The 26,967-nt window shown below is 39.5% G+C and overlaps 1 protein-coding gene and 1 long non-coding RNA gene across 2 annotated transcripts in view; one reads left to right on the forward strand and one right to left on the reverse strand.

The window, feature by feature from the left end:
- The window catches only part of LOC103465124 (voltage-dependent calcium channel subunit alpha-2/delta-3-like), a 35,448-nt gene extending 14,018 nt beyond the window's left edge, over positions 1–21,430 (forward strand). The window contains exons 6-38 of the mRNA XM_008409722.3: positions 518–680; positions 1,172–1,303; positions 2,665–2,719; positions 2,832–2,982; positions 3,226–3,300; positions 3,381–3,470; positions 5,945–6,058; positions 6,945–7,023; positions 8,649–8,782; positions 10,405–10,476; positions 11,497–11,577; positions 11,657–11,731; positions 12,554–12,637; positions 12,902–12,973; positions 13,069–13,130; positions 13,874–13,941; positions 14,095–14,140; positions 14,241–14,338; positions 14,403–14,496; positions 14,839–14,922; positions 15,042–15,163; positions 16,940–17,011; positions 17,089–17,150; positions 17,240–17,284; positions 17,367–17,429; positions 18,794–18,864; positions 18,949–19,024; positions 19,250–19,290; positions 19,374–19,429; positions 19,541–19,658; positions 19,761–19,873; positions 20,011–20,093; positions 20,604–21,430. Coding sequence (XP_008407944.1) covers positions 518–680; positions 1,172–1,303; positions 2,665–2,719; positions 2,832–2,982; positions 3,226–3,300; positions 3,381–3,470; positions 5,945–6,058; positions 6,945–7,023; positions 8,649–8,782; positions 10,405–10,476; positions 11,497–11,577; positions 11,657–11,731; positions 12,554–12,637; positions 12,902–12,973; positions 13,069–13,130; positions 13,874–13,941; positions 14,095–14,140; positions 14,241–14,338; positions 14,403–14,496; positions 14,839–14,922; positions 15,042–15,163; positions 16,940–17,011; positions 17,089–17,150; positions 17,240–17,284; positions 17,367–17,429; positions 18,794–18,864; positions 18,949–19,024; positions 19,250–19,290; positions 19,374–19,429; positions 19,541–19,658; positions 19,761–19,873; positions 20,011–20,093; positions 20,604–20,696 — 2,844 coding nt within the window. The 3' untranslated portion in view covers positions 20,697–21,430. The remainder of the gene's footprint in view (positions 1–517; positions 681–1,171; positions 1,304–2,664; positions 2,720–2,831; positions 2,983–3,225; positions 3,301–3,380; positions 3,471–5,944; positions 6,059–6,944; positions 7,024–8,648; positions 8,783–10,404; positions 10,477–11,496; positions 11,578–11,656; positions 11,732–12,553; positions 12,638–12,901; positions 12,974–13,068; positions 13,131–13,873; positions 13,942–14,094; positions 14,141–14,240; positions 14,339–14,402; positions 14,497–14,838; positions 14,923–15,041; positions 15,164–16,939; positions 17,012–17,088; positions 17,151–17,239; positions 17,285–17,366; positions 17,430–18,793; positions 18,865–18,948; positions 19,025–19,249; positions 19,291–19,373; positions 19,430–19,540; positions 19,659–19,760; positions 19,874–20,010; positions 20,094–20,603) is intronic.
- LOC103465125 (uncharacterized) lies at positions 21,395–23,963 on the reverse strand. The gene is made up of 7 exons (XR_533752.2): positions 23,600–23,963; positions 23,393–23,515; positions 23,171–23,233; positions 22,838–22,939; positions 22,385–22,419; positions 21,857–21,929; positions 21,395–21,703 (listed from the first exon to the last, which is right to left on the reverse strand). It is a non-coding gene; the product is annotated as an uncharacterized LOC103465125 (long non-coding RNA).
- Positions 23,964–26,967: the final 3,004 nt, after the last annotated feature.

Consider the following 26,967-nt stretch of genomic DNA (forward strand, 5'->3'; position numbering starts at 1 on the left):
CATGCGTGTTTCTAGATAGTGGTGGTGAACTCACAGAGGAAACTCAGTCATGGAAGCTGCACACAGAAAAGTCCCAAAAGAAGTTTGAACTCGCCGGCAGCACCAACCTCTGCTCCAAGACTGAGGAAGACTCTTGAAGTCTTCTCCAAATAAATGCAGCAGGTGTTCAAACTGTTGGCCAATAAGTCTTCATATCAGGAGCAGAGCGGAAGTATAAGACATTAACTTTAGTTGATATCTAAACAATATCTAAACTGTGACCTGCCAAAGGGGGGAAATAATTCTGGTGGTCAAAACTACAAAAATGTTGGCAAATCATATCAACATTTTTGTTGGTAAATCGAACCAACATGATTCCTTTTACTGCCCCCCTCCAAAAAAAAAATCACAAAATCCTGGAGGGACTGAACGATGTGAAAAGATGTTTAATTTTAGGAACTGCCTGCAAAGACAGCTATTTTAAAAGTTTAACAGGTTTTATCAGTCAGAACATTCCCTTTTTTTTTTTTCATTTTAGTTCGAGTACTTCAATGCTGTGCTGATCAACGAGGTGGGCGAAGACGAGAAACCCGTGGAGCTGGGAGGCGAGTTCATCCTGGAGCCCAATGACCATTTCAACAACCTTTCGGTCAACCTGAGCCTCAGTGTGGTGCAGGTGCCCACCAACATGTACAATAAAGGTGAGGACTCCTGGAACGTTGCCTCAAATACAGGACTGAGAGTTATTTACCTACAACGCAGGAGGCTGATGAAGAGGGAGGAGAGATAAGTGAGTGATGAAAGTGAGGAATGGTAGCCGGAGCTGTATCAGTGTCACAAGCTGCGGGAAGTGAAGTCGGGCGATCGATAACAGCCCAGACATAAAAGGCAGAGCCTTCTGTAAAGATGTTGTTCATACTGATAGCTGCTCGGCTGCTTCTTGTTGTCACATCGCCTGGGTGGCTTTTGTTTGGCTCAAATAGACTCCCAATAACTCTCCGCTCCCCGCACAAAGAGAGGCTCGTCCAGCAGCAGGAGGGGAGGGGATGATTCAGATGCAGCCATTGTGTTGGCTTCAGAGGGAGTCAATAAGGGACAAAGGTCAATCATGCAGGCGCTAATGGCGACCAAGATGGCTGCCGTTATCGCCGTTTAATTCACTTGTCCGTTTCTTTGCCTCTGTCGTTTCCAGATCCAGATATCATGAATGGGGTTTATTGGTCGGAGGCCTTGAACAAGGTGTTTGTAGAAAACTTTGAAAGAGATCCAACGCTCATCTGGCAGTACTTTGGGAGCGCCAAAGGTTTCTTCAGGCAGTACCCGGGTGAGAGGCGCCACTGCTGCTCTTCTCATTCAAGTTCAGGCTGTGGTTCTGCACCAATTTCTGTTACAATTGCTACAAAAGTCAATCTTATAAGAACACTTTCAAATTGTGCATCTTTCCTTTCTTTAAAAAAATGTTTTATTAAATCTTTTTATCAAGAAGTTAAGATTATAAATTAAGAAAAAATATTCCTGGGGATACTTTTGTCAAATCCTCAGAGGTGTAAAGTGAACTTTTTCTGAACTAAAAGGCTTCTTATCAATTGTGTAAATGCAAAGATCATGTTTCAATATTATGATAATAAATCTTGAACAGAAGTCTGAACCTAAGAGAGAAACTCTTGTTTGGTTTCTAGTTTGACTTTAAAACTCTGGGGTTACTGATTAAGAAACCCTTTTGTCCAGAATGAGCTCTGTGCATAATCCTTATAAAGATTAGCTTTTTGTGTCTGTGTGGGATTGAGAAAGAGAAAGAAAAGAAATCTTTGTCTCATGGGAGCTGTCACTGCAGTAAAGAGGAAAAAAACTGATCAGAACAAATGATTTAGGCTTTCTAAAGGGGTAATTTGGCTAATGTTGTAATTTTACAGACCATCAGAGAGGATGCATTTAAACAGAATGCCATTAATCAGAATTTGCCAGTGTTGGTCTACAGCCACTGAGGGAACAGCCCTCTGTTCCCTAATCCAGAAAAGGTGCTGATGTGATTCCAGAGAAAAAGATTTAGGCAACATTAGACATGTACATCGTATAAATAACAATGAATCAAAGAAAAAAAGTCTTTGGTTTCCATGCATTTTTTTCCCCCAAGCATTAAAATTATCTAGCTGTCATCTTGCTTTAAAAAAAAAAGTTTATTGGGCCACAATTTCTCAAGATTAGTAATCAGTTTCATGCAGGTGAAGACAATAAGTTCAATCAACATTTCTATTCATACAGGTAAAATTTTAATAAGCAACATAAAAGACCAGAAGTGGACATGGACAGATCAGAATTATGCTGCTGAATTTGGATCTGACTGATATCAGTGTTGGTCTCTTCTGATCTCCCTGGAATATAAAGAAATAACACATTTACCAATCTGTTATGCAAGCTGTTTGCTTTAAAGTGAACACAGAATAATTATTGTTATGCTCGTATTTTTGTAGGTGTTTAGCAAATACAAACACTTTATGATTTAAAGTTTAAGCCTCGTCATGTAATTTGACCGATTGTTAAACCTTAAAGAGATTGTTCTCTGATCTCACAGCCCTGCTTCATAATTAACACATTATTCTTAGCCTATATTTTCTTCATTGTAAAACAATATCCACCTATTCTTTTCTAAATTCCTGTAAATTGAATCCATAATTTATCCCCCAGGAGTAAAGTGGAATCCAGACCAGTCAATCAGCTTCGACTGCAGAAATCGGAAGTGGTAAGTGTTCATGTGTTGAAATGTTCACCTGAATGGAGGAGAAATAATGTAGATTTGACTTGTTCTCTCATTGCTCTGATGTTGAAGTATTTAATTTAACTTTATGCTGCAGGTACATCCAGGCAGCCACGTCTCCGAAGGATGTGGTGATCCTGGTGGATGTCAGCGGGAGCATGAAGGGTCTGAGGCTGACCATCGCCAGACAAACGGTTTCCTCCATTTTAGACACACTGGGCGACAATGACTTCTTCAACATAATTGCTGTATGTTTACTTATTTATACTCTTTTTCTCTACTTGTTTGTTATGGGAGGGGTGGTGGGGAGGATTTTGCAAAGATATTCTCACACTTAACTTTTTTTACACTCTGTCAAATTACTATCCCCTCAAAACTAAGTGAAGTAGTTTATAGCGTGAGGATTTAATGGGAGAAAATTGGCAACAGTTGGATGCTTTTGTAAGACAGAGTATGACTGTATGTTCTCGTTTGCTCTTCTTCATCCACAGTATAACCAGGAGATCCACTATGTGGAGCCTTGTCTGAATGGTACATTGGTCCGAGCCGACACAACCAATAAAGACGTGAGTTCCTAAATGATCAAACTCCTGCCGTTGGGAAAGTTTGATGGGATTATAATGTTTAAAATGATTTTATCTGTCAGCATTTCCGTGAACATCTGGATAAGCTGTTTGCCAAAGGGATTGGGCTGCTGGGCGAAGCGCTGACCGAGGCCTTCACAATCCTGAATGACGTGAGTTTCGCTGCATTAACCTCTGACCTTCAGTTTTAATGCAGATGCTGTTCAAACATTTATCCGCCCTGTTTAAACCCAGCGCATGACAAACAGATGCATCTGTTTTTTGTTGACTGATTTTGTGGGATTATTATTCACACTAATTTGACATAAAAACAAAGGACCGAGTGACTACAACAAATGGATTCAGTTTCTTTTTTGATTAAAGGACTCGCGTGGCTAAAACGGCGGTAAAACTTTGACATTTGCATTTGTTTCCAGTGACAGGAAGCATTCAACTTCTGAATTATAAATAGCAACACATTCCAGTGAAATATATTCAAGCATTTGGGAGGTGCGTCTCCCATTGAAACGCTCCGTTCCACTCTGCAAACACGGACACATCTATTCTGAAGAGTGATTAATGGCTCTAATTAATGTCAATGATTAATATTGCAGCTGATTAGAACACGGAGGAGATAAAGCCAGGAGCCAGACTGCATTTCGTTTATCTCCCCGTTTTCAGACGAGCTGTGGCCGGGGCTGAGGGAGCGCAGCTTTTACCTCGGCGTTTGTCAGATTAATTAAAGCTCTGCAGTGAATATGGTAATCGGCTGCTCTGTAGCGTGCTGCTAAAACTCACAGCTGCACTGATACCCATTGCATCAACTCTGAAGAGCTTATCGCAGACTAGATCAAACAAAAATGTGTTGAATGAAGCAGGATTTATGTGGTTTGGTAGGAATATCACAGCAACACAAACTTTCTTTACAAACTGATATCAACAAAAAGTCTCCCGTTCATGATGGAACCCTTTTGCCACCACATTTGGCTGTTGTGGTTTTTTGATAACAAATAAAAAATGGAAGCCTTGTTTTGGGATGATCAGATTTGAATAATATTATCTGATCAATACCAGGAAAAATGATGACCTGCGACAGGATTCATATCCCTTAAATTAGTGTGTAAATGTGAAATGTCACACTGCATATCAGAGGAAATTTCCCATCATTAGCAGTTATTTATATATAGATATTGTTCTTTACTCCAGCTGTTTGAGCTTGATTTTATTTAGGCCCGCCACACTTTTCAGAATTTAATTTGTTGAAAGCTGATTTTAAAGAGTTACATGTGTATTCTTGTTAATCTAGAGTTGACAAATGAACTACAAACTAAATACTCAGACAAAAGACCATGGAGCGTCTTCATTTGAGCAGCTGTTGTCACTTTGTTGTCGGCCAATTATCTCCTCAGCAGCACGAGTCATTCAGTCAGTGGTCCTACATTTTCATCCGTCTTTATCTCAGACATCTAATCATGTCAAATCTCAGAGTAAATCAAATTACTGAGCTGCTTCAGTTCCTTCGGATGTTTAATATGATCCACTGTCACACTGCTAGGGTTCATTTGTGACGCATCCAGAGCATGAAAAAAGCACAATATGAGCCAAATGTGTGTTTACTTTAGTTATCCTTAACTGGACTTGATGATTCTATAAAGTGTAGATTTCACTTTTAATGGGTTAATTTCTCTGCAGAGGGAAATTGATGCTTTCTGCCATTAAAATGTTGAAAGCTTTACTTACCGTAGAGGTACAATCTGCTCAGCTTGTCGTGTGTTTTCTGGCTGTTGCTTTGCTGGTTTGTCTGAAGTTACAACTTTCAGCTTTTGTTGTTAAGATGTTTGCAGGGAATTCACAACAAAAAGTCTGAAATCAATGTATTTACATTATATTAGATTTGCCAGATACACAGAACTATAACGGATATCAAGATACAAAGTTTACAAGAAAAAAACAACAAGTTGTGTGCATCAGACACTGCGTGGCTTATTTAGTCGTAAAAATGCGAAAACTATTATTTCTCCTTATGTCCTTAAATTTCTCTAGACCTGCAAACGAATGCTGCATGTTGTCAGACAAGATCTGTTTAAATGAGTCCCTGATGCTACAGATCAGGAAGTATTCAGTGAATCTGAACCAACAAAATGTTGATTAGTTTATTCATTATTTACTTTTATCTCACAGCAAAATCTGTCTGATGAAATGAAGCATTTCAATGTGACAAGCATTATGTGGAACTGTTTGCCCAGGTTAAACAGGTAATGGACGACTGTCATGAAAATAACCAGCTAATTTAAGCTGTAAATGTGCAGACCTTGTATTGTTTGTTTACTTGTTGTTTATGTGCATGAAGGATTTGAATCTGATGTCAAACCTGATTTAGGAGCAGATGAGCTCAGCAGGATTTGTCCTGTGATTGTGTCACTGCGGATCCCTTTGTCTCCATATTCGCGTCACTGCAGGTCAATAAACCAGTTAATTACTGCACTACATCTTCTGGCATCAGAATGAAACGCGCCGCATTACTCAGGATTACTTAAACACAAAGTCTCCCCTACTGACCGACATCTGCAGACGTCACAGACATGTCTGTCCTTAAACAGAAATAAACATGTGTCTGTTTTCTGTTTGTCTTTTCCTGCGTCTGTAGTTTAATCAGACTGGACGTGGCAGCGTGTGCAGCCAGGCCATCATGCTTGTGACGGACGGAGCTACGGAAATGTACGACGACGTTTTTGAGAAGTACAACTGGCCGGACAGAAAAGTAAGTCCTGACCTCGTTTTTTTTTTTTTTTTCCCGTTTGAAACTCTCCTCTCCTCACATGTTTTTTTTTTTCTGACCTTTCTGCTTGTTCGGCGGTTTTCTTGCATCAGTAATAAATGTACGTTTTAATGCTTTGTGCCAGTCCCAGCTCCTGTCTGATGCAGTGAGGAATTGATTTCTTACTTCATTATAACTCAGTAATGTAAAATCCATGTCGGTGTGATTTTTTTTTCCTCTTCTTTCCAATGTGTTGATGCCTTACAACTCATTTTCCCCTCACGAGGAATAAAACATGGCAAATTAACAACTTTCAAGGGCAGGGCGTGCATTAAGTGCTGGATCAGGAGCTCTGTGCTCCACCGCAGAGCTGCTGCTGCCCCTCTCCCTGGACTCGGCGCTGGTTTTGAAGTTCTTTGTCTGGTTATGTTTGTATAATCTAGAGGCAATTGAAATTAAATCACAGAACAACAATAGCAACAGCTCGGGGGCCTTTGTTCAGGCCTTTCAAGCGTATGTGTGTTGGCAGTGTTTGGCACCCCATCCCCCACCTGGTCCACGCGCCCTCAGGGCTCCTGCATGGCAGCGATTCAGTGTTTTCTATGCTTAGCAAAGCATCTGGAGCCGATGAGCCGTGCAGGCCTGGCAGCGTGTCGCACAGTGCTCTCCAAAGGGACAGTTGCTCCTGCCCTCACCCCAAAGACCCCGGCGAAAAGGAAAATTAATTGATTTGACTGCAGCAGAGATTGAAAACAAAAGGACAAGAAACACAAAGTGACTTGGGGGGAAAAAAAAGAAACTCTTAAAAGCAGCTAAATCGCGAAATAAGACCGTATGTTTTCTATCTTGTAATCTATGATGTGTTATCATGTCTGCGTTCTTTGCACAGGTGCGCATATTCCCCTACCTGATTGGGCGAGAGTCTGCGTTTGCAGATAACCTGAAATGGATGGCCTGTGCCAACAAAGGTTGGAGACTTTTTGATTAACACTTTTAAAGTGCCGTTTGCTTCGTCTGCATGAATATGATAGCCTGAAGATACGTGGAAAGCGGAGCGCTTCGGCGTTTTGTATCTGTCGAGTGTGTGTGTGTGTGTGTGCGTGTGTGTGTGTGCGTCTGCGTGGTCTGGCTCAGATACCGTCTGCCAAGAGGCAATGAAGTGTCACTTGAAGTGGGGGGCGGGGTCAGAGTTCAATCTGCTCTAATCCCTCTTCCTGTCACTGTCTACCTCTCGGCTGCTCTCCGCTGATGGCTGCCACGTGTCAGCGTTTCGGATGAGTGCTCCCTGAATGGGAGAGTCGCAGCCAGGAAAACGGATCACTGAGGAATTGTAGAATGACAAGCATCAAACCCCCGTCTCCTCTGACGGACCCCCCTCTGTGAAATAACCTCACACGTCCGATGTGAAACACTGTCAGGAGCTGCTGCTCTGATCTGAAACGCTGGGAACCTGCAACAGCTACAGTGATGGGGGTCTGGACAGCAACGACGTGCAAAATGACCCCACAGATCTGAGGGAAACTGCGTTTCCATTCAGCTCTCTGCTGCAGTGGCAGTTTATGGTGAAGCCATTAAAGCTCTCTACCCAGGGCGCTGTCCAGTCAGTGGGCAAAGGATTCCTGCTAAAAAAAGAAAATGTGAGAAAACAGCAGCTGGTTAATTACTCAAAAGTTTTGATTTGGACTTTTTCTGCATTATTTCCAGGAATCTTGAACTATTTGAACATCTTTGTTTCAAAATCTGAAACCGATTAACTGCATTGTTCTACACACACAACACCATGTGAGATTAATGAAGCATTTCTTCTATTTGCATACGCATAAAAATACTTATTCATATATTTCATGTGAAAATGGCAAAATACAGACCTATCAACCCTGAACTGAATTATTCCACAGTGATTAAAATCACGTAACACACCGTTTAGGATTTGTCAAATTAAAAAAATGTCATTCTTAGATTGATTAAGGTAGAATTTTGTTTCATCTGTTTCTTGTGAACTCAAAATTGGCTGCATGTAAAAACTCTACACACACAGTTTTCAACTTCAGACTCTGAGGGTTCTGCACATCTTTGTTTTTGTTTTGTTTTTTATTTGGCTTGGTCCATCTCTAGTTTATTATAACCATCAGCTGTTTATCAGTGTGGATCAGGAAGTCAGTCATTCTCAGCCTCTCCTGATGTTTCCTGTTTTAGAGGAACATTTGCATCTTGGATCCAGTTTTATGCAGTAAACCTTGGCTGCCATTCCTCTTATGGCTGTTGTGTTAAAGACCATGCTGATGTTGAGCAGTTCCACTTTGTTTTCTGGTATATTGGTATGTTTTAATTCATATGCAAATGATTCACATGCAAAAAATTTTAGGGTTGTCTTACAAAATCTTTGAACTAATGCTATGATATGGACCTAATTCCCAAGAAGCGGCTGAATCCACTGATCATAAGAAAACTTCTCTTCTGTTAATCTCAGAAATATATATTTTTTATTTTAGCCTGGACAGTCTAAGTAGATTTTGCACAGCTGCATCAGAGGAGGAGTTGCTCTCGTCAAAATGAAGCTTTGTTTTTTACTTTAGTTTCCGTTTTATTTCAGGGTATTTCAGTCAGATCTCCACGTTAGCCGATGTCCAGGAGAACGTGATGAGGTATCTTCATGTCATGAGCCGTCCAAAGGTCATCGATCACGAACACGACACGGTGTGGACTGAAGCGTACGCGGACAGTGCAGTAAGTATGTCACACCGCATTAACTGCAGTCCCATCTGCGTTGTCAGGATACATCCTCTATTTACGTTGGTAATCTAGTGTCACTGCAGGCATGAAAAACATCCACGGATTTACATTTTTCCCGATAAGCTTTAGATCATCTTTTGCAGTGATGTTATCTTGGGCTGCATGCTACTCTGAGGCGGTGTACAGTGAGGAGAGCCCATGTGTGGGTCTGTTCTCTCATCATTATTCATTATGCTTCTATAATGATTCCTAATTATGAGCTCCATTAATCTGCATGGATTCCCCCTTCCCTTTACGTCTGCATCCACACATTCAATGCACAGACATATGTACTTTACTTTAACTCACTAACAATTCAATCTTTGTGTCTTTTGTCCTCCGTCAGCTTTCTCATGCTATAGAGGAAAATATCTTAATGGCAATTTTAAATTTCTGTTATTAAAAAAACTAAACTGACAAATGGATACATGGAGGAGACCAATGTTTTCCTCTCAGATTCAGCAAATATGACTTTAGAGGTTAAATATATTCTTCTTGCTTCAATATTTCCCACAAAATTTAAAGTGTGGAGATGCGCTTTCAGCACAGAGGCATTTATTGTTCTTCCTTCCAGTTAGGAGACAATGTACCCAGTAAAACACACATGAAAACACACACACTCACACACACACAAATGGTTGGGAGATTGTCCTCTGGAGTGTGTGCTCCTGTATCTCAACCTCAGACACACCATTCATCATTCTGTGGATCATTGCACTTTATCTCCTAAAGCCCATAATAAAACTGACATTGGAGGAGAGACCAAGAGGAGGAAGAGGAGGGGAGGAAGAGAGGGATGGTGTGCAGATTGTTTGGCATCCATTGGTTTACCCGTGTGCGTGTTTGTGTGGACACAGTTTAGGAAGACTAAGCAGCTGGGATTTGTCCACCATTGTCTGCAATGATGAGTTTAAGGACCCTCCATTCTTCATTTTGTCAACTTGTAGCAGCTTGCAGAGGTTTTGCTTCATGTTTATGCACATACAGTCTGCAGAACACACACACACACGCGCGCACGCACACACACACACACACACACACGAAGCTACTTGTCTTGACTCACACAGGGGGAGACACAACAGACCTCCTCCAACTGTGAACATTTGCTTAATTATTTTAATCTTCATCAAGGTTGACGATTTGAAGGTGTAATGATTTGATGGTAGAAATAAATTAACATTTTTTGTTGTTTTTTTTATTGCTGGTTTCATTCTCAAAGAAAGTCTAGTTTTAAAGCCAGTGTTTGGTTTTTCAAATTTGAGCTTACAATATTGCAGTGAATGACATTTTCTGAATTTTAACATGTTTGTATAAAAATATGTTGCTCCAACATTCTTTGTGTTTATCTGCTTTTATTCATTCATTTATTTGAACTGATTGGCTCATTGCTCATTGCTTGCTTAAGATGAACAGGTCAGGCAACACTGTTAAACCAGCTTTTCATTGTTAAATGACCGAATAAATAATTACCCTTACATGAACAGGCACATTTAAAAAATGACTTAATTTAATCTCTAACCTTTCTATTACAGTTTAAAATGACTAGCTAATTAGCCTTTGCTTGTTGTATGCTTCAGCTTCGCGGTAAATCAGGTCCAGCTCTGACGACGACGGTAGCAATGCCAGTGTTCAGCACAAAGAATGAAACGGTGAGTAAATGTTTCTCAGAGGTTCAAACCAGAGGTCAGATAACCTGACTTAACAACAGGAGATGTTCTCAAATCGCAGCATTTCTCTACTTAAAAAAGGTTTTACTCAGACGATTCATATTTACTCGTAAAGACGAGGAACATTGGGACGGTTATCATTGTGTCAAGAAAGTATTTTTTTCTGTTGTTCTTTGCTTAAATGTGAAGCTCCAGCAAAACATCTCACAAATGACGCAGGACGACAGGAAAGAAGAAATAAAGAAGTCCACTCTGAAGAAAAGTTTAAACTGACCCATGCCTGTGTAGAATAATTTTAGTCTATGTACTTAATAAACAATAACGTTGGTGGACTTTTTTTACACTTTTAATGTATTTATTTATCCTTTCAGTCCCCATTTTTATTGACGGAACAAAAGCAAATTATGTTGAAGCTTTTGGTTTTGCTGAGCCTCTAATAAGAGGTCCCCATCTGACTACTACTAAAAAAAATACCTTTATAAACTCATAAAAACCTAATCATTGACACGTTGGAGAAAGCAGGGTAACACTTTATTTGAAGGGGTGAATAAGACTGTCACTGTCATAAACATGACATAACACCTGTCATGAACATGAATAAGCCTTCATGAATATTTATGACTGTTGTCTTAAAGTGTCATTCGGTAAATTATGACACTTTTAATACAAAGTTGACATTATTCAAAATGTCTTTGTTATGACAACTTGACATTAACCAAGAAATCATTACTGTTTAAACTTTACCTTTAATAACATAAAGTTACCTAATTTTTAAAGTGCAATCAGTAATACTTTTATAACAAATTTATATCAGTAATGTGTTATGTAAAGTGTAAAGTATTATGTCATGTTTATGACAGTGTCATGTCTTATTCACCCCCTTGAAATAAAGTGTTACCAAAAGCAGTAGAAGGTCTGCCTTCATGTTGCTCTGGCAGTGCATGTTCCCCAGTTTTTGTTGTGCGGCGGCTCCTTAATGGTGTGTTGCAACTTGTCATGCAGAAGAACCAGGGTATTCTGCTGGGAGTCGCTGGCACAGACATCCCTCTGCAGGAGCTGATGAAGCTCATCCCAAAACATATGGTACAATCAGCTTTCCTCTGCTAGATCACTGTTTTTATGTCTTCTTCAACCCTGCCTGACTCTCCTCTTCTCCCTGCAGTTAGGGATCCATGGATATGCTTTCGCAATCACAAATAATGGCTACATCCTGACGCACCCGGACCTCAGGCCTTTGGTAACTGAGCTTCTCTGCGTTTTTGACTGCCTCAGTCTTGCAGCATTCCTTTACTTTACCCTCTATTTTCCTTTGGTTTTGTGCACATCATCAAAAGATGTCCTTACGGGCACACAGAGTCTAATGTGATATCTGGCTGAGAGGCTACATGAGCTTGTATAGTCTGTAATCCCACCTTTTCCTTTGATGTATGCATGCAGGGATAAAGGCCACTCATAAGGCTGGCTGGCCTGAGATTTCCCAGAGGTAACTTAACACTTGCTGGCAGAAACCACGGCCCCTCGCTCTGGGACCTCTGGTTCCTCAAGGAGCTTTTGGCTGTGCTGGTGGATCTGTGTACGCCAGTGTTAGTGCTACAGCTCTCTGTGCGACTGTGTGTGTCAGTCTGTGCTGGGTCTTTGTGTCTCTTTGTGGCTGTCGTCGTAGTCGTTGACGTTTCATGTGAGTCGGAGGCAGTGGCAGAGCTTGACGTGTTCTTGTCTGAGCGTGGAGTTTCTATCAATCATATTAATTAATTTTAATTCACCTGACAGTGTTAATTTCACAGATGATTTGTTAAATAGTTACTCAAAAGCGCAAAAGCGCCTTAACAGTGCTTGATAAATAAGGATGAGGATGAGGATTCATTACATGACAAAAAGACAGACTCAAGCGAAAAGCTTCGAATTGATGTTTTCCACGTCCGTGATGTGTGTCATGAAAACATGGAGCAGATTATTTCTGGGTATAGATTAGCTTCTGTGTGTGAGCTTTGTCGGTAAAATGAAGCAGGATTGCAGAGATGAGATTGTTAATCTGTGCTTGTTGTTCTACTTTGTGCAGTATCAGGAGGGGCAGAGGAGGAGGAAGCCTTATTACAGCAGCGTGGATCTCTCTGAGGTGGAGTGGGAAGACAAGGACGACATCGTACGTGCAAAACCTCATTACAACACGAGCAAAGTTGACTTTCTCCTAACCAAATGCAATTCCGGCTAAATCTATTCGGATGTGCAACATTACTTTTTAATATTTTTTTTCTCCCAATCTTATCGAGAGTTTCCGTCAGACTAAATGATCCTGAGAACAGTCTGGTTACTTCCAAGCACAGTTTTCGCAGCAAATTTGCACAGACATCTTGAGCAGGCAAAATGCGAGATCACTGACCGAGCTTCGCCCTGTGTTATCGCTCAGCTGCGTAACGCCATGGTAAACAGGAGGACGGGGACTTTCTCCATGGACGTGAAGAGGACCGTGGACCGAGGGGTGAGGCTGCAGATAAGACTGCTTGGCGTAAATCAGAAGACGGTCGCCATCTTTAATCTTGTAGGAATGAACAAACAGTTTGTCTTTGTTTTCAGAGGCGTGTTCTCAAGATGCACAACGACTATTACTACACCGACATCAAAGGAACTCCATTCAGGTGATTTAAAACCTTTAAATCACTCTAAGGATCAAACATCAGGATTTAACTGGTCCATACTGATTCACAGCTTTTATTTCAGCTCTGACCTAACTAATCCATTTTAAATTAGGAACATAACACATAAATTGTCTGTTTTCTCATTGAAGCATCTTTGCGTTAACAACTGTAACAATTTACATGCCTTTGGATGATGCATTTATAAATAATAGTTTATAGGAATTCTTAGTTTTGATCAATTTAATGAATTAGAAATAAAAATTCAGATTTTGTTTTTTGCAATTAGGATCTTTGACCAATTGATAGTTACATCTTGTTAGATATATTCAGAAATAAATTGACTTTTGTTGCATAGAAAGACAAGTAATTTTTTTCTCACCTTTCTGACAAAATCTCTGACTAAACGTTTTCAGTTTTAGGTCCATTGGGATTTAAAAAATTATTTGTATTTGCTAAATGTCAGAAAAAAATGGAGAGATTTGTTGTTTTAGACGACTGTCTTTTGTAAAATGCATGAAGTGGCTCCAATATTTTGGGAGGCCTTCCAGAAGCTGTTAAATTGTGATAATTATGGGAATCCTAACTGACATACAACAGAAAAAGTTACTTTGATTTAATTCCAGAAGCTGAGAAAAAATATATATTTCTGTACCTTTATACACTCTGACTACTTTCAAGTAAAGTCTGCAGTCCATTAAAGGAATAACTTAACATTTTACACTCCTTTGCGTTTGTGATTCCAGTGTCGGCGTTGCTCTTTCAAGAGGTCACGGAAAGTATTTCTTCAGAGGAAATGTATCGATGGATGCAGGTACGTTAATCAATGTGACGTCAACAGAGACGGGCAATATGCTTACACGGCGCAGAACTCAGATTTCTGTGTCACCAGAAAACCTTTTGCTCATGTAAACTCAGTCAGTGCCGGAGCGGCATTGCTGGAGCGTTACTGACTGTTGTTTTTCAGGGCTCCGTGATCTGGAACAGCCAGATGTCGCCCTGGCAGATGAATGGTGAGGCAAGGCTTGTATAGGTGGTCGTTCATGCGTTATTTAGGTTACATCATTTGGCATTATGTGGACTGGGGTTCTGATTTGTTTGGGCTGGACACAGGACCTACTGCAACACGGAGGAGAAGCACGAGCACCGCCACCTGACCCAGATTCAGGCCATAAAGCTCTTCATGACTGGCCGCAGACCACACCTCAAATGTAAGAAAGTTGCACCTAAACTGGTTGCTGTGGTTTGTAAAGTAACTTGTGCTGCATCATTCAGGTGACAGAGAATTGATACAGGAGGTGTTGTTCGACGCTGTGGTCACGGCTCCACTGAGGAGCTACTGGAACAGTCTGGCTCTCAACAAATCGGAGTAAGAACATTAGAAAACACTTCCTGTACTTCTCCCCCAAGTCAGAATGCATCAAGTTTTGATTCTTATTGTGTTTCCCATTTCATTAACGGCTCATTTATCATGATCAGATTTCAAATTGTTTCTGACTCTGACTCTTTGTGTTCGTTTTTTAACAATTTGAACCCCTTCATGCGTGAATTATGATCCTTTATGTCAGGATTATTTTCCAAATTTATTTTAAAAAATGTTCCAAAAACATTTTAGGGTTTAAAAAAAAAACTTTGCAAGCCACTCTGTGTGTTGCATAGTCGAAACAAAGACGTTTATTTGGTTGCCATCTGCTTTGCATCCCTCCTGCAGGAACCCAGACAAAGGAGTGGAGATCGCATTCCTGGGCACACGGACTGGCCTGTCCAGAACAAACCTGTTTGTACCGACTGCTCAGTGAGTGCTGCAGCTCAGCGTCTCTCTAATCATTACTTACAGCATGAAGCGAGGTGGTGAATCTAATCATCGTCTTCTCACCTCTGTTTCTTTCTCCGTGTGTCTCTGTGGCTGCACAGAAATTTCCTGACAGCGGAGGACGAGGAGGGTGTGTTTAATGCTGATCACTTCCCCTTGTGGTACCGGAGAGCGGCGGAGCAGGTCCCAGGCACATTTGTCTACTCCATCCCCTTCAGCAGAGGTACTCTGCACTGATGCTGTGATTACACAAGTCACTGTGGGAAAAGTCAACTGTCAGCTCTCTGAGTCCCTGGAAAACTACACCTACTACTTTATTTTTTAGATTTTTTATATTTTGCTGCTGAATTTTCAGGTGCATCTCAGCAGATTGGAATGCCACCATTTTTTTTTTTCATGTGACAGTAAATTTTCAAATAGTTTGGAAATGAACTATTTCCAAACTGCTTCTCTTCCACTGAGAAGTCTCCAAAGTCAGTACTGAGATGTGTTTGTTTTGGTCCACTGCACTTTTTAAGTCTTCCTTAACTCTGTTGGAAAACTTTGTTGAGAAACCGATTTCATTTTTTACCAGAACTTGGCACCAGGTGACACAGACAAGAGTTAAAGCAATCTCAGCAGAGCCACAATCCGATCTCCTCAGTCCTGCACTAAATTGATTTATTAATTATTATTATTATTATTATTATTATTATTATTATTATTATTATTATTATTATAACATAGCTTTATTTGTGTTTTATCACCCTGGATATTGTCTTCATTTGCAATTTTGCTCGACTATCATCTCTCTTCACTGCTGTTTGGGATTTCTCCCATTGAGCTTGATTGCTCAAGATGAATTTCACCCTGACCAATCAGTGAACAGAAGGAGAAGTTGTGAAGAATAACTTTGATCTTCTGCGCTGCTTTTGGAATCATCATTCATTCTGTGTTGTTTGCAAGAGGAATGCTTCAGACATTTTAATGCTGGCAGATATTCAGTGTGTCACTTCTCTCTTCACAGTGAGGGATTGTTGTTTACAGCAAACACAATTTCTGGTCATTTTCATAGCAGAGCTTTGTTCACAATTCAGCTGGCGCATTACAAACGTCACGACCAAACGTTAGCAGTTGGGTAAACTTCAGCAGAGTCCACGCCTCCAGCAAGCAGCTGTTTGTCATCAGCCATGTGTCCAGTCCTCTGTAAGAAGCAAAGCATAAAACAAAAGGCTGGTTTTTATCAGCTAACTGTTTTATCAACTGCAAGCTACAATCACAATTGTTTGCAATAAATCTGGATCCATTGATCCAGATACCTGTGCATCCATGCAGGGTTGCTGAGGGTGAGGGGTCTGGGTTTCATCGACAGCGTTCATTGGGAGAAGCAGGCTGTACCCTGGACATGTTGACAGTTCAGTCCACGTTGGACAAAGATTGATGACTTACAAACACTAACCCCCAATTTAGAGAGCCTATAACAGAAAAGTCCTATTTTTGAGCTGTGGGAGAAGGAGGCATCAGCAGAGAACTCACACATGCATGTGGAAAACACGCCAAAGAGCCCAGCATGAATCTAAATTAAGCATCAATTTTACTCTTTGAATTACTGAATAAACCAACTTTTCACTTGTGTTCTCACTCACTGAGATGCAAAAAATAAATCAGTCTTTTAATAGATGATCCTTATTTAGACTGTGAAATTTACTAGCCAGACGTGCAGCTCATCTTATCCGCCTCATAACCTGTGAGTCATTTTAATGGACCTGGTTCCGTCCACGGCTCGGGGGACATGAAGGACTCAGACTTCCTGTGCAGAACTTTTACATCCTCCATTCTGTTTTAAATGACTGAATGCATAACCTGAAATCTTCAGTCACAACACTCATCTCAGGAACAGTAAAGTTGGATCCGAGGAAGATCCGACTGGACTCCACCGTCACCCGGCAGCTGCCAGGTAAAGGGCGCCACCTAGTGAGCATAAAAGGTAACATGAATGAATTTCACTGCTCTTTTCTAGCGTCTGAGAGTGTGGTGTTGGCCAGCACAGCAATTCAGCTCCTCGATGACAGAAAGTCTCCGATTGTTGCTGGTAATAGTCGTCCACATCACATTTATCTGCAGCTCTGTTTTGTCAAGTCAGAGCTTATTATCTGATGCCGTTTTCAGCAGTGGGGATCCAAATGAAGCTCGAGTATTTTCAGAGGAAGTTCTGGACTGCCTGCAGACAGGTAATCTGAAACCTCTGTGACACAATATCTTAGAAATAATTACATTTCTAATCGTGAGTGAAAATAAACTCTGATTATGTTTTACTCAGTGCACAGCTCTGGATGGAAAATGCATCATTAGCTGTGATAGTGAGGTAAGAAATCTTCCACATCACTGGTTTTATTCCTGTTTGAAGGTTTATTTTTAATTTAACCTTCTTGTTTCTGTCCTTGCAGGACATTAACTGCTACCTCATTGACAACAATGGCTTCATTCTTGTTACAGAGGAACAATCTCAGGTAGAGTCCATATTTCTGCATTAAGACTTTAACAGTCAAATTACTGAACAATTGAGATGACAAAATCCTAACCAGAGTTAGATTTATTGAACTTTTCTGGAGATTTCTGATAAGTTCGAAAAGACGTTGTTGGAATGTTTTATAGAATCAGATTTCTGTGTAATAAAAGTAATAAAAGACATTCAGCTGCAGGAGTCCCAAGATCTAAAAAATATATCTGTAATAAACTCCCGGGAGATAAATCCAAATTTGAGTGTTAGGCTGCAAGGTTACTCTGTTCTTCAGGGATTAAATGTTTTATCCATTTAACTATTCGATTCAACTGAATTCAGTTTATTTATTATCACCAATTCACAACAAATGTAATCTCAAGGCAATTTACAAAAACATTTAAATTCAATCATACATGCATCCCAAATGATCCTATTGTTAAACAGTACAGTATGCTCAATTAGTTATACAAAGTAGTTTTAACAAAATGTTCATTTTTGAAAAATCTCTCACTGGAATATTTTCAAACTTTGCCAGGTTACAACCGTAAGCATCAATCTGTTTCTTTGGGATTTAATATAAGACAACGCAATGTATTAAACAACTTTGAACAAGAGGAATTATTTATTTAAGGTAAAATCTGAGAATTTGCACCATTTTTATTTGACATCCCCAAATAAAATCAGCTAATTGGAAGACGGAGTCCAGGTGTGTGTCATTTAATCTCGGTGTAAATCCAGATGTTGTGTGAAGGCCTCAGAGGTTTGTTAGACAGGATTAGTGAACAAACAGCATCATGAAGACCAAACAATGCTGCAGAGATAATGGAGATGTTTATAGGATCATCTTTTATATCAATATCCAGAGTTCAGAAAACTGTCAGAGACTAAATCAGTATGTTACTGATTTATGCAAACCTAAGACCTTACCTCCCACCCAAACTTCAGGTAAAAACTGAGCATGAATCAAAGAATCATCTATGCAGCTTACAGTAACTCTGGATGAGCTGCAAAGGTCCACAGCTCAGGTGGGAGAATCTGTTGAAAACTTTTAGTCCTGCAACCAAAGATCTGGACTTTGTGCAAGAGCAGCAAGTAAAAAGCCATTGAAAGAAAGTTATAAGAAGCCAAGTGGGAGCTGCAGCAAAACGACTAACATTCAATCACAGATCTATTTAAGGGCTTAAAAATGGCAACTTTCACATTCCCCACCCAAGTTAAATGATCCTGAGCTGAAGAATCAGCAAAATATTTTAGTGAACATGCTAAGTTAGTAGAAAGATAATTATTAAACACGTACCATTTAGGATATTATTTGTTAGTGCTATTCCTGTAATATTTCCAGTAGTGTAAGTAACCGTCCTCCTCTCTCAGACAGGGCTTTTCTTTGGAGAGGTGGAGGGCGCCGTCATGAGCAAACTTCTCCAAATGGGCTCCTTTAAGAGGTCACACACACTAATTGATCTCTGTCTCTGTTTGCACTGCAGATCTTAATTATGTGCATTACAACCTGTGCTGCTGTGTTGCAGAATCAACCTGTATGATTACCAGGCCCTTTGCAGAGAGTACGCCGGGAGCAGCGACAGCGCTCGCACTTTATCAGATGTGAGTGTTTGAGAAACGCCAATCTGTAAATAGAAGAAGAGCAGAACTCTGCAGACTGTTGCAGTAATATTCACTATGGTTAAAATATCCAGAAATAGCAGAGATGTTTGTGTCTTAGCTTGTTTTATGTTCTGTTATTACTGTTTGTGCACTGTTGTAATGCAATGGTTAGAGGTGAGAACTGCGACAAGTATGAAATATTCTCTTCCTCCTTTTTTCTTTCAGCCTTTCTCAATGGTTAAGTGGCTCCTGACAGAACTTGTAATGTAAGAACTTTTAAATATATAACATTTTACTTCTTACAATTGTCACAAAGGACGCATGTTTACATTTTCTGATGTTTTCTTAGTTTCCTGCTAGAATTCAACCTGTACAGCTGGTGGAACGTCGACCTCTCAGTCAAAGGTGATCAGTCATCTTAATGTTGTTAAGATGAGCCACAGCGTGTGAAAGAAACACCTGCTTTCTTTTTGTGCAAACTTTGTGGTGGACCTAAATATGTGTTTTCCTGTTTAGCTCAGAGACCTCATGGTAAAACCATGATGGTGCCCTGCGACACAGAATACCCGGCCTTCGTCTCCGAACGCACCATTAAGGAGACGACGGGCAGCATTGACTGCAATGGTTGTGTCAGGTACCGATTGAGGCTCACGTCAAGAAGCTCGTCACTGAATCTTCAAATAATTTCAACTTTTCACTGTAACAATTTTAATTCTAGTTTGTGTGTTGGATGCAGTTCTTTTGTCATACAGCAGATTCCCAGCAGCAACCTGTTCATGGTTGTAGTTGACAACAAGTGCGACTGCAACAACATTGATCCTGTAACGATGGATCCCATTGAGATCAAGTATATCCTTTATAGATCTGCTGCTTGAAGCACTGTGGAATGGTTATATGATTTGTATAAGAGTTAATAAATTATTTGAAGCTTTAAATGTGAGCTTTAATGAACTGTTCAGTCATTTCTTTCCTTGACTCCTTTGAACACAACGAGTCACTAAAATGTGACAGACTAAAGCTGCAGAAGGACAGGAAAAAACCAGAGTCATGTCATCCGTTCCACCCTGAGGTAGGAGAAACGTTCCTGTTCACACAAAGCAAAACGTTTACTTGATTCTTATTCAAAGTAATTTATCAGTAAACTGCCTTTAAATTACCATCATAGTAAATTCAGAAAATACGTTACCATGAGGGAAATTCTGTTCAGGTGATAAGCTGCTACATCTGGGCCAAAAAAAAAATATTACAGATAATTATTTATTTATTATTTAAGCAATGACAGATTTCAGCTTTGAGAAAGTAAGACAAATACTCCCAAAAAACCTGCAGCTGTAATTGCAGCAATAAGGGTTGAATTCTCCCAATTTTATTTTATTTTTTTTAATTAGACAACCACATACGATTTCTTTCTTCCATTTCAAAAATTACAAATAAATCCAATAAAATGTTTGTTTTTATGTTCCGACTTTCTTTCAGACTGTTTGCATCATTGAAACCTCTGAAGCTACATAAAACACATCAAGCTGTTCAACATTATGCTAACATACTGAGGTATAACAGCAGTTTGTGTCTTCTGCAGGAAAATGCCATGGAGTGCGGCTCAGCCAGTCGCCTCTCCGTCTGCCTGGCGGTAAATCTGCTGCCTCTGATCGCAGCGACCGTCAGCAGGTGACCATGAGCTGCACGTCTGAAGCCAAATCCACCAGAAGACGCTTAGAAACACTTAGAGAACGTGACTGATCAGAACCGACTTCGCTCCCCTCTGCAGCAGACATTACTCTACTAAGACTCTATTAGGTCTTTATCAGTAGCTCTGAGGCTCACATCCATTACTGCAGAAAACGCAACATAATGTGAACTATAAGAGTGTGTGCTTGGTGAGTTTGCTCTGCTCATTGCAAATCACTACACTGAAAGTTTGTCTTGTTCTGAATGTGTGCTGAATTAATGGGAGGGAAAAAATGTCAAAGTCTGAACAAGTCCACTGTGCAAAAGAAGATATTATGTGTGTTTCATTGTCATGAGGAAAAAGATAAAGGAATGTAAAATGCACTTTTGTGAGCTATGGAAAGAATAAGGAAAATACACTTTTTGGCTATAAATCGGTGAAAATAATTTAATGTGCAATTGTTTTATTTCCCTGAATATTTGAGTTGCTTTTCTAACAAAATATCTGTTGTCAAAAAAATATTATTAAAGACGGTAAATAAAAATGTTATTTGAACGGTTCTGCCAGTTTCTCTTCAATTAAAGTGAGAGAAGTTAAAAATGCATGATGAAGATGCCGTGTGTTGAAGAATGTTACATTTATATATTCAGCCATAATTTGTTGAAACGTCCATGTAATCTTAACCATGTGTCTAAGAAAAGAGATTAATAAACCTAAAGAAATATTTTCCTTCTTTACACATTGTGCTGCTTCCACTTTGTGTGTGTCAAGTTTACATATAAATATTAAAAAGACAAAAATAAACCAAATCATAACAGGGAAACACAAGCATGGTTGTCTTGAACAGGGAATTGGTTTAAAATGTATTGGCAAAACACAAATGGTTGCGTCTCAGAAGACGAAACAGCATCACATGGGAGAGTCATGTTCGATTGCAAAGATATTGGGCTGGAAGACGATGGTAGTCTGCAGCAATACCATTTAGTCCTGGGGTGTGAAAGCAGGATGACCTGTGTGAATACAACAAAACATTTTTATAATACTCCAATAACAACTACAAACTCGAATTAAAAAAAAAAAAAGTATAAAGGAAGCAGGAGACCAACTTATACATTGTTCAAAGAGGAACTGCAACTTCCTATCAGAAAATATAAGCAGCTCACCAGTTTCAGAGTCGGCTACAAGAATGTAGGCCACTGTTTGGTAGACATCTTCACCCCCAACAGGTAACTTTTTCTGGGTGATTGAGAAGAAGTTCAAATGTTCAAATAAATGCAAAAATGAAATGTGGTGGTCTTTTAATTTTTGTCTGTATGTGTACAGCTCTGGAAAAAAAATGAAGAGGCCACTGCAATGAGGCCCTTTGAAAACCTCATGATTAGTCCCCCAAATATTGATTTCTGAACATCCGTATTGTTGTTTCTAAATGAATATGAACTTGTTTTCTTTGCATTATTTAAGGTCTGAAAGCACTCCATCTTTTTTGTTATTTTGGCTATTTCTCATTTTCTGTAAATAAATACAAAATTTTTGCTTGGCATTTCAGAGACATGTTGTCAGCAGTTCATAGAATAAAAAAACAACATTCATTTTACTCAAACATAGGCCTATAAAAAGTAAAATCAGAGAAACTGATCATCTTAAGTGTTTTTTATTTTTATGGATAAACTCAAAAGTATACATATTGTTACCACGTCTCCAGGTTTTTCTGAGTCCTCTTGTTCATCTATAAAGTGTGAAAAAAAGAACACAATATAACAACTTACTCATAATCTGCAAATGTTAATGAGTAATCATTTACCTTATCTGCAAATGATTGATTCAATTACATAAAATGCTTGCTTTTTTCTTTGAAAAGAGATTGTAATTTACTTGTTCTTAGATTTTAGCAAAATACATAGAACTTGGTGCAGAAACTTTTCAACAAGCAGAGTGGCATCCAAATCTTGTTTTGCTTTTTATTTAATTGTTTTATTTCTGGACTTTTGGTTGATATTGTGTCTCTACATAAAAATGAGCAGTGCATTGCTTGAAAATACATCATTTTCAAAGCTGAAAATGGTGTATCGCTTTGCATCTAGCAAAGAAATGCACCACTAGCAAACCTATAAATATGATATAAGGTAAAATAAATATCTTCTCACGAGTTATTTGGCAAATCACGAATGTGAAAAGCAACAAAATGATGCCGAGGACTGATCCAAAACCAATAAACGCCACAAGTAATATTTTCAGATTCTGCAAATCTGTTGAAAATACACAGTCAAAATAAGTCAAACTAGACAAAATGCAGCTGTATGGCATGTTTATGCTATAATGTTTATGCTTTTACATAAACATTTTAATAATTATGCAAAAACATAACACAAGTAAAAAGTGAAATAAAATGACTGCCAATAAAATTAAATTCAAACTGAATTTAATAAAATGTTAAAGTTTCACTTTATGTTCTGACGTTTATGTGAACACATACTTACCCGGCTATGGTGAGGATGAGACTTTATTTAAAGAAAAGCCATCAGTCGGATTATTGTTTGATTCTAAAAGGAGATTTTAAAAAAATCACATGATTGAGGATAATATTTACTTTTATTATATTTCTAGTTTTATTGCAATACAGCAATTAAAAAAATAAAATCTATCATTGTTCATAAAAGTGTGAAAGGAGAGGAGAGGTCAAAGTGGAACTAAAACGACACCTGTTCTGCTTGTGAGTCCAGTTGAAGTTCTGCTTGTGGGTCCAGTTAAAGTTTTGCTTGTGGGTCCAGTTGAAGTTCTGCTGGGAATGAAGGTTGTTAAATCAGTTTTTTTCTCTGCTTCATCTGAAACAAATAATTACAGCAGAATATATTTTTGTGTTATTATGTTGGGATACAATAATCAGTGATCAATTGATGGTCACTTACCTTGAATGAGGATGGATGATGGATTCCCATATTCAGAAGGCACCTGTCCGGGTTCAGTTCTGTACCGACAGTTCACTTTAACCTCAGCAGGAAGTCTTCGACTTTCCATGTTTGCCATTTGTAGCAGTTCAGCTCCTCTTAGCGTCTGATGACAGGAAATGTTTCTCTCAAATCCTCTTGATTCAAACAGAATGAATAAATAACATGTAGAGACAGAAACAGATGAAGGAGCCGTGCAGGTCAGTGTGACTGTCTGTTTCTGTGATCACTGCTGGATTCACGGTAAATTCAGGTGCAGGAACAGCTGCAAATTAAAAAACAAACTTACTTTTGTGTGCTGTCAAGCTGAAATTAGACGGGCAACATCTCTAAACTCTGGCATCCATCTTGGTTCACATCACTGCAGTCAAATGTTTGGGTTGAACTTGGTGATGTGAGGCTTGGATGCAGCTGTGACTTTGTTATAATCTAAGTAACAATAAAGTCAGATTATACAAATAACACAACTGGGCTTGTAACACAGCTGGCTTCCTATCATGGCACCAGAAGCAGTCTGCAGGAGGTGGAGTTTTTACGGCCATAAAAGTGGTCTAGGGTGTCAAACTCAAGGCTTGTGGGCCAAATCCGGCCCACCATAGATTTTTATGTGGTCCACTAGATTTATAGACTAAACACTAAGTGTGCTTAGAAATTATGTTATCAATCAAATCAATGCAGTTTTTATGCATTTACTGCCAAATTACATCAGTTCCTCCAGTTTCTTGATAATTATTGTGAAAATTCACAAATCCCCACACTTTTTTGCACTAATACATAATTGGGAGTTTTTTGCAGATTTTTCTCAAAAATTGTGAAAAACTCTTACTTGTGAAAAGTAAGACAGTTGCATTTTACAAGTAACTTTAATCGACAAATTCAAGCTGCCTCAGGCTTATTTGGTGTCAGATTATGATCCACAATCTATAAAGCAAGTAATAAAAAGTCACATTTACCATCATAAATTAGCGCAAATATTTACAAATTACAACACTTTGAATTTGATTACAAAAAAAATCACAAAAAGTATCATAAAATTCTGGAGGGACTGAAAAGATGTTCAATAATAGTATTTAATTTTAATAATTCATTGATATTTTTAACAGTTTGTGAACAGGTTTTATCAATACATTCTGGCATAACCAGCCCTTTAGGAGCATCTTGATTTGGCCCAAAGCAAAAAGTTTGACATCGCTGATATAGAGGCTTCAACCAACAGTTCAGGTGATATTTTGTATTAAGCAACCCAGCGGTTTAATCTTTATAGGTAAAAAAAACCAAACATTTCATTTTCTATCATTTTCACTTTAAAATTATTCACCATATAGGCTGGTCTTTAAAAAAAACACAATAAAATAAATACATATGAAAGTTTGTGGTTCTACAATGACAAAATGTAAATAATTATAATAACAGAGAATGAATCAAATGGTCTTGTTAAATATTAAATCTGGTATTGTTTGTAAAGTTTTAATTATACCAAGTAACTTCACTTAGTACAGAAAAATTAACCAATGGTCAAAAACTAAAAGGTAGTATTACTCACGTTGTACATTGACGGACATCATGTCACTGTAGTGAGAACATGATTCAGGCTGATCGGGGAAGCAGCACCTCAATCCAACGTCAGCGGGTGAAGAACGTTTTGCCATCTGCGGCAGCTCAGTTCCAGTAAAGGTCTGGTTACAGGAAAAGTCCTGAACCGTTCCTCCACTTTGAGTGTATAAAAAACAGCGTGAACTACGCCGACCCTCACAGGTCAGGATAACTGAGGCCGTCTCTATGATCTCTGACCGACTCGCTGTTAGATTAACTGGAGGAAAACCTGAAAGATGAAACATTAAATAAAATATAAAAAGGAAATAATCAAGTGACTTTGATCATTTATGTTTTTTATCACTGACCTTCAGCCCAGAACCCATGACGGGAACCTACTGGGAAAAAAGTCACAGATTAAAATAAACTTCTTTAAGTGTAAAATATATATATCTGATTTATATACATTTTCAAACTGAATATAAAGAACAACTTACAGATGAGGATGACAAAAAGCGTATTTTTTGCCATGATGGAGGAAAGTCCTTCAAACACCAGAGCAGAGATGAGACTGTGAGGGTCACATGTTGGTTTGACTCGTTTCATTGCTCTAAAAAGGAAAACCACAACAAACCTCAGAATATATTAACAGCATTTGAGGACCCACAGAAAACTGAGAGGCCGTTCTATAAAAGTATAACACATGTAGGTGCTGCTGACCTCAGCGGAAACTAACAACTGTGCAAACATGAGCGGATGAGTCTCTATTGTCTTACTTAATGTTGTTCAAGTTACGATTTATAACCAGATGTATCAGAGGAAGACAACATTCTGAACAGCAAAAGACTAAAACAGGCTCAATAAATTACTATATCAAACAATTCCCATAATATTTGTGTTGTGCATTGAAAATGTGCATCTTTAAACTACCACCTTATCGTGGTGGAGGGGTTTGAGTGTCCCAATGATCCTAGGAGCTATGTTGTCTGGGGCTTTATGCCCCTGGTAGGGTCACCCAAGGCAGACAGGTCCTAGGTGAGGAACCAGACTAAGTGCAGCCTGAAGACCCCTAATGATGAGTAACAACGTTGGATTTAGTGTTCCCTCGCCCGGACGCAGGTCACCGGGGCCCCACTCTGGAGCCAGGACTGGAGGTGGGGCACGATGGCGAGCGCCTGGTGGCCGAGCTTTTACCCATGGAGCCCAGCTGGGCTCAGCCCGAAGAGGAGACGTGGGTCCCCTTCCGATGGGCTCACCACCTGTCGGAGGGGCCAAAGGGGTCGGGTGCAATGTGTGATGGGTGGCAGCCGAGGGAGGGGACCCTGGCGGTCTGATCCTGGGCTGCAGAAGCTGGCTGTTGGGAGGTGGAACGTCACCTCTCTGGTGGGGAAGGAACCGGAGCTGGTGTGCGAGGCTGAGAGGTTCCGGCTAGAAATAGTCGGCCTCACCTCGACGCATGGCTCTGGTTCTGGAACCAGTCTCCTTGAGAGTAGTTTGGGCATCTCACTTTGAGCTCAGAGTCTGAGAGGCTTATCCTTTATCAAACTATTTTTTTTGGCCTCTTATTTAGTGGAAATATTGATGGTGATGAGGCTCTAACATTCACAAATGACAGTGAAATAAAACCCAGTCCAACATCTGGTTTGAGGTGATTCCTCTGGAACCTGTTGGTGGAAAAACATCCCAGCTTCAGAAGTTGAGCTTTAACATAACAGAGCTCTGTGGTTCCTCCTATCAGTATGAGAGTCAGGGTGAGGAGGCATCATGTTAGGAAGAGAAGTGGAAGCTGCAGGATC

Source organism: Poecilia reticulata, chromosome 5 (genome assembly GCF_904066995.2).
Source record: "Poecilia reticulata chromosome 5, P_reticulata-male-v2, whole genome shotgun sequence".
Taxonomy (NCBI): domain Eukaryota; kingdom Metazoa; phylum Chordata; class Actinopteri; order Cyprinodontiformes; family Poeciliidae; genus Poecilia; species Poecilia reticulata.